At 37.9% G+C, this 6,910-nt stretch overlaps 1 protein-coding gene across 1 annotated transcript in view; it reads left to right on the top strand.

Annotated features, from left to right (window-relative positions):
* Window positions 1-4,666, top strand: part of LOC110514116 (zinc finger protein 501-like) — a 10,649-nt gene extending 5,983 nt beyond the window's left edge. Inside the window, exon 2 of the mRNA XM_036939810.1 lies at window positions 3,195-4,666. Coding sequence (XP_036795705.1) covers window positions 3,195-4,168 — 974 coding nt within the window. The 3' untranslated portion in view covers window positions 4,169-4,666. The remainder of the gene's footprint in view (window positions 1-3,194) is intronic.
* The last annotated feature ends 2,244 nt before the right edge of the window (window positions 4,667-6,910 follow it).

Genomic DNA, 6,910 nt, shown 5'->3' with positions numbered 1-6,910 from the left:
TCCCCTCTATATAATAATACTGTCCCCTTTCTCCCTCTATATAATAATACAGTCCCCTCCCTCCCTCTATATAATAATACAGTCACCTCTATATAATAATACAGTCCCCTCCCTCCCTCTATATAATAATAATACAGTCCCCTCTATATAATAATACTGTCCCCCCTCTCCCTCTATATAATAATACAGTCCCCTCTATATAATAATACAGTCCCCTCTCTCCCTCTATATAATAATAATACAGTCCCCTCTATATAATAATACTGTCCCCTTTCTCCCTCTATATAATAATACAGTCCCCTCCCTCCCTCTATATAATAATAATAATACAGTCTCCTCTCTCCCTCTATATAATAATACAGTCCCCTCCCTCCCTCTATATAATAATACAGTCCCCTCTATATAATAATACAGTCCCCTCTCTCCCTCTATATAATAATACAGTCCCCTCTCTCCCTCTATATAATAATACAGTCCCCTCTATATAATAATACAGTCCCCTCTCTCCCTCTATATAATAATACAGTCCCCTCTATATAATAATACAGTCCCCTCTCTCCCTCTATATAATAATACAGTCCCCTCTATATAATAATACAGTCCCCTCTATATAATAATACTGTCCCCTCTCTCCCTCTATATAATAATACTGTCCCCTCTCTCCCTCTATATAATAATACAGTCCCCTCTCTCCCTGTGTATAATAATCCAGTCCCCTTTCTCCCTCTATATAATAATACAGTTCCCTCTATATAATAATACAGTCCCCTCTCTCCCTCTATATAATAATACAGTCCCTTCTCTCCCTCTATATAATAATGCAGTCACCTCTATATAATAATACAGTCCCCTCTCTCCCTCTATATAATAATACAGTCCCCTCTCTCCCTCTATATAATAATACAGCCCCCTCTATATAATAATACAGTCCCCTCTATATAATAATACAGTCCCCTCTCTCCCTCTATATAATAATACATTCCCCTCTATATAATAATACAGTCCCCTCTCTCCCTCTATATAATAATACAGTCCCCTCCCTCCCTCTATATAATAATACAGTCCCCCCTATATAATAATACAGTCCCCTCTATATAATAATACAGTCCCCTCTATATAATAATACAGTCCCCTCTATATAATAATACAGTCCCCTCTATATAATAATACAGTCCCCTCTATATAATAATACAGTCCCCTCTCTCCCTCTATATAATAATACAGTCCCCTCTATATAATAATACAGTCCCCTCTCCCCCTCTATATAATAATACAGTCCCCTCTATATAATAATACAGTCCCCTCTATATAATAATACAGTCCCCCCTCTCCCTCTATATAATAATACAGTCCCCTCTATATAATAATACAGTCCCCTCTATATAATAATACAGCCCCCTCTATATAATAATACAGTCCCCTCTCTCCCTCTATATAATAATACAGTCCCCTCTCTCCCTCTATATAATAATACAGTCCCCTCTCTCCCTCTATATAATAATACAGTCCCCTCTATATAATAATACAGTCCCCTCTCTCCCTCTATATAATAATACAGTCCCCTCTATATAATAATACAGTCCCCCCTCTCCCTCTATATAATAATACAGTCCCCTCTATATAATAATACAGTCCCCTCTCTCCCTCTATATAATAATACAGTCCCCTCTATATAATAATACAGTCCCCTCTCTCCCTCTATATAATAATACAGTCCCCTCTCTCCCTCTATATAATAATACAGTCCCATCTATATAATAATACAGTCCCCTCTCTCCCTCTATATAATAATACAGTCCCCTCTCTCCCTCTATATAATAATACAGTCCCCTCTCTCCCTCTATATAATAATACAGTCCCCTCTATATAATAATACAGTCCCCTCTCTCCCTCTATATAATAATACAGTCCCCTCCCTCCCTCTATATAATAATACAGTCACCTCTATATAATAATACAGTCCCCTCTATATAATAATACAGTCACCTCTATATAATAATACAGTCCCCTCTATATAATAATGCAGTCCCCTCTATATAATAATACAGTCCCCTCTATATAATAATGCAGTCACCTCTATATAATAATGCAGTCCCCTCTATATAATAATACAGTCCCCTCTATATAATAATACAGTCCCCTCTATATAATAATGCAGTCCCCTCTATATAATAATACAGTCCCCTCTCTCCCTCTATATAATAATACAGTCCCCTCTATATAATAATGCAGTCCCCTCTATATAATAATACTGTCCCCTCTCTCCCTCTATATAATAATACAGTCCCCTCTCTCCCTCTATATAATAATACAGTCCCCTCTATATAATAATACAGTCCCCTCCCTCCCTCTATATAATAATAATACAGTCCCCTCTATGTAATAATACAGTCCCCTCTCTCCCTCTATATAATAATACAGTCCCCTCCCTCCCTCTATATAATAATACAGTCACCTCTATATAATAATACAGTCCCCTCTATATAATAATACAGTCCCCTCTATATAATAATACAGTCCCCTCTATATAATAATACAGTCCCCTCTATATAATAATGCAGTCCCCTCTATATAATAATACTGTCCCCTTTCTCCCTCTATATAATAATACAGTCCCCTCTCTCCCTCTATATAATAATACAGTCCCCTCTATATAATAATACAGTCACCTCTATATAATAATACAGTCCCCTCTATATAATAATACAGTCCCCTCTATATAATAATACAGTCCCCTCTCTCCCTCTATATAATAATACAGTCACCTCTATATAATAATACAGTCCCCTCTATATAAGAATACAGTCCCCTCTATATAATAATACAGTCCCCTCTATATAATAATACAGTCCCCTCTCTCCCTGTGTATAATAATCCAGTCCCCTCTATATAAGAATACAGTCCCCTCTCTCCCTCCATATAATAATACAGTCCCCTCTATATAATAATAACCATCATAATATTGGTGACCTAAAGTCGTCTGGATCACTGCCTAATGTTTCAGCAACTGTAATAACTTATTGGAAGAATAAAATAATTGGCTAATGTGTGAAAAATTAAGACAAGTAATGACTGTTGTTCACTTGACTGTCTTATTAATGTTTGAAGAAAATTGTCAAAGTTTGTAAAAAAACTTTTAAACATTCACGACAATGACAAATCACAGTGACTGTCTGACTTTGTTGTTCAAACAGGAGAGAGACGTGACTATCGTGGATCCTCTGGGGAGCCTCAACAACATCATGATGCTGACGAGGCAGAGAAGAGTCTCTCCAGATCAGAACTCCTCAAGAAACTCCCGCAGAGACCCACAGGGAAGAATCCTCACTGCTGCTCTCACTGTGGGAAGCGTTGCAAATCTTTATCAGAACTTAAAATACACCAGAGAACACACACTGGAGAGAAACCTTATAGCTGTGATCAATGTGGGAGGAGTTTTACTATATCAAGCCATCTGACTTCACACCAGAGAACACACACAGGAGAGAAACCTTATAGCTGTGATCAATGTGGGAAGTGTTTTACTATATCAAGCCATCTGACTTCACACCAGAGAACACACACAGGAGAGAAACCTTATAGCTGTGATCAATGTGGGATGAGTTTTGCTGCATCAAGCAATCTGACTTCACACCAGAGAACACACACAGGAAAGAAACCTTATAGCTGTGATCAATGTGGGATGAGTTTTGCTGCATCAAGCAATCTGACAAGACACCAGAGAATACACACAGGAGAGAAACCTTATAGCTGTGATCAATGTGGGAAGTGTTTTACTATATTAAACTCTCTGACTTCACACCAGAGAACACACACAGGAGAGAAACCTTATAGCTGTGATCAATGTGGGAAGAGTTTTACTATATCAAGCTCTCTGACTTCACACCAGAGAATACACACAGGAGAGAAACCTTATAGCTGTGATCAATGTGGGAAGTGTTTTACTATATCAAGCTCTCTGACTTCACACCAGAGAACACACACAGGAGAGAAACCTTATAGCTGTGATCAATGCGGGAAGTGTTTTACTATATCAAGCCATCTGACATCACACCAGAGAACACACACAGGAGAGAAACCTTATCGCTGTAATCAATGTGACAAGAGATACACTGATAAAAGATCTCTGATTAAACATCAGAAAATACATGAAGGAGTTGTTTCATGATATCAATGAAATGATGTCACAATGTAGAATGTTTTAACATTGTAGAAGGAGTATTTTAATGATGTCACAATGTAGAATGTTTTAACATTGTAGTAGGAGTATTTTAACGATGTCACAATGTAGAATGTTTTAACATTGTAGTAGAAGTATTTTAATGATGTCACAATGTAGAATGTTTTAACATTGTAGTAGGAGTATTTTAATGATGTCACAATGTAGAATGTTTTAACTTTGTAGTATGAGTATTTTAATGATGTCACAATGTAGAATGTTTTAACATTGTAGTAGGAGTATTTTAATGATGTTCTACCTTATCGTTTGCCCTGTTCAATTGATTGCAGCATGATATGGATATTAGCCTCAGGGGAAAATCCAGGCTCTGAATTGAAAGAGTATTATTAAACAAAGTGACTAACAAAAAAAGAGCTGTGTTACACTTACTGCGTTGGTGACCCACTTTAATCAAAATGCAGCACTTCAAAATGTAGCTAGCTGTTTTCTACTAGTTGAAAAAGTTGCTTGTTTAAAAAAATACATGTAATATAATAATTGTTGCAGATGTTTATATTTTCACACATGAAAGCAGTACAATAAATTGGACTATAATCAATTTGATTAACAATCTGACATCACTCCAGTATTTCTTGACAGCATTCAAATGCTAATTGTCTTTATTCCACTACTGAAGAACCACGACTCAAATCACCTCATATTTCAAACATTCAGCCTGACAAAATATACATGTTTTATTATTCCATTCCTCACCATTAAGTGAAGTATTGCCACTACATATTAACAAAGGGGTGAACATTTGGTTTTACACCAGCGAGTACATAAACCTCACTGCTGGGAAGAGTTTTTCAACATCACAGTCATTACAATCTCACCAAGGAATTCACACGAGAGAGAGAACCAATAGCTGTGATGTATGTGGAATGACTTTTACTGCGTCGAGTGAACTGATTTTACACCAGAAAACACACCACACGCATTCCAGAGAACCATACCACTGCTCCGACCGTGGGAAGAGATTTGTTTCATCAAGCAGCCTAAAGCAACACCGGAGAAAATACACAGGAGAGAAGCCTTATAACTGTGATGTATGTGGGAATTATTGTGTTCTCTGGCTGTACACCAGCGAACCCACACAGGAGAAAGACCTTACCTCTGCTCTGACTGTGGCACGAGTTTTGTTAGGTCACACACAAGAGCCAAGCCGTATGTCTGTGATCAGTGTGAGAAGGGATTCACTCAAATCGGTACTCTGGCTTCACACCAGAGAACTCACACCGGAGTGTCAGGAAGCCTGACTATACACAAGCTAACACACACACAAGAGAGGCCTCACCACTGCTCTGACTGTGGTAAGAGTTTCACTTTATTGGGACTTTAAAACGCCACAAGTGAATCCACACAGGAGAGAAATCTTATGGCTGTGATCAATGTGGGATGAGTTTTACGACATCAGGCAACTTGATATCACACCAGAGAACACACACAGGAGAGAAACCTTATGGCTGTGATCAGTGTGACAAGAGATACTCTGATTCAAGATACCTGTTTAAACATCAGAAAATACATGCAGGAGATCCAAAGAGTGTGGAATGATCTCCAACACCAGACCTGGGTAGTAGAACACAGAGTGTAGAATGATCTCCAACACCAGACCTGGGTAGTAGAACATAGAGTGTAGAATGATCTCCAACACCAGACCTGGGTAGTAGAACACAGAGTGTGGAATGATCTCCAACACCAGACCTGGGTAGTAGAACACAGAGTGTAGAATGATCTCCAACACCAGACCTGGGTAGTAGAACACAGAGTGTGGAATGATCTCTTTGTGATAACTGTTGATGTGGCTGGATGGTTGAACTTGTTTCACCATTCAGCTCTACTGTCACATGATCCAATTTTTAATTTCTGTTTAAAATGAGCATCCAGACAATAAATATCATGTTTTGGAGATCCTAGAAGCTGTAACATTTAGGGGGATGGTTGTCACTATCAACTCCATTATAATACATCTACTGGTGGATGGTTGTCACTATCAACTCCATTATAATAAATCTACTGGTGGATAGTTGTCACTATCAACTCCATTATAATAAATCTACTGGGGGATGGTTGTCACTATCAACTCCATTATAATAAATCTACTGGGGGATGGTTGTCACTATCAACTCCATTATAATAAATCAACTGGTGGATGGGGATGATTGTCACTATCAACTCTATTATAATAAATCTACTGGGGGATGGTTGTCACTATCAACTCCATTATAATAAATCAACTGGTGGATGGGGATGATTGTCACTATCAACTCTATTATAATAAATCTACTGGTGGATGGTTGTCACTATCAACTCCATTATAATAAATCTACTGGTGGATGGTTGTCACTATCAACTCCATTATAATAAATCTACTGGTGGATGGTTTTCACTATCAACTCTATTATAATAAATCTACTGGTGGATGGTTGTCACTATCAACACCATTATAATAAATCTACTGGTGGATGGTTGTCACTATCAACTCCATTATAATAAATCTACTGGTGGATGGTTGTCACTATCAACTCCATTATAATAAATCTACTGGTGGATGAGAGAGAGAAAGAGGGTCAGAGAGAGAAAGAGGGTCAGAGAGAGAAAGACGGTCAGAGAGTGTGGCAGAGAGAAAGAGGGTCAGAGACTGGACGAGAGAGAGAAAGAGGTATAGAGATCGAGGGTCAGAGAGAG

The sequence above is a fragment of the Oncorhynchus mykiss genome, chromosome 13 (genome assembly GCF_013265735.2).
Source record: "Oncorhynchus mykiss isolate Arlee chromosome 13, USDA_OmykA_1.1, whole genome shotgun sequence".
Taxonomy (NCBI): Eukaryota; Metazoa; Chordata; class Actinopteri; order Salmoniformes; family Salmonidae; genus Oncorhynchus; species Oncorhynchus mykiss.
The sequence above is the reverse complement of the archived record's forward strand: the minus strand, read 5'-3'. Positions and strand labels throughout refer to the sequence as shown.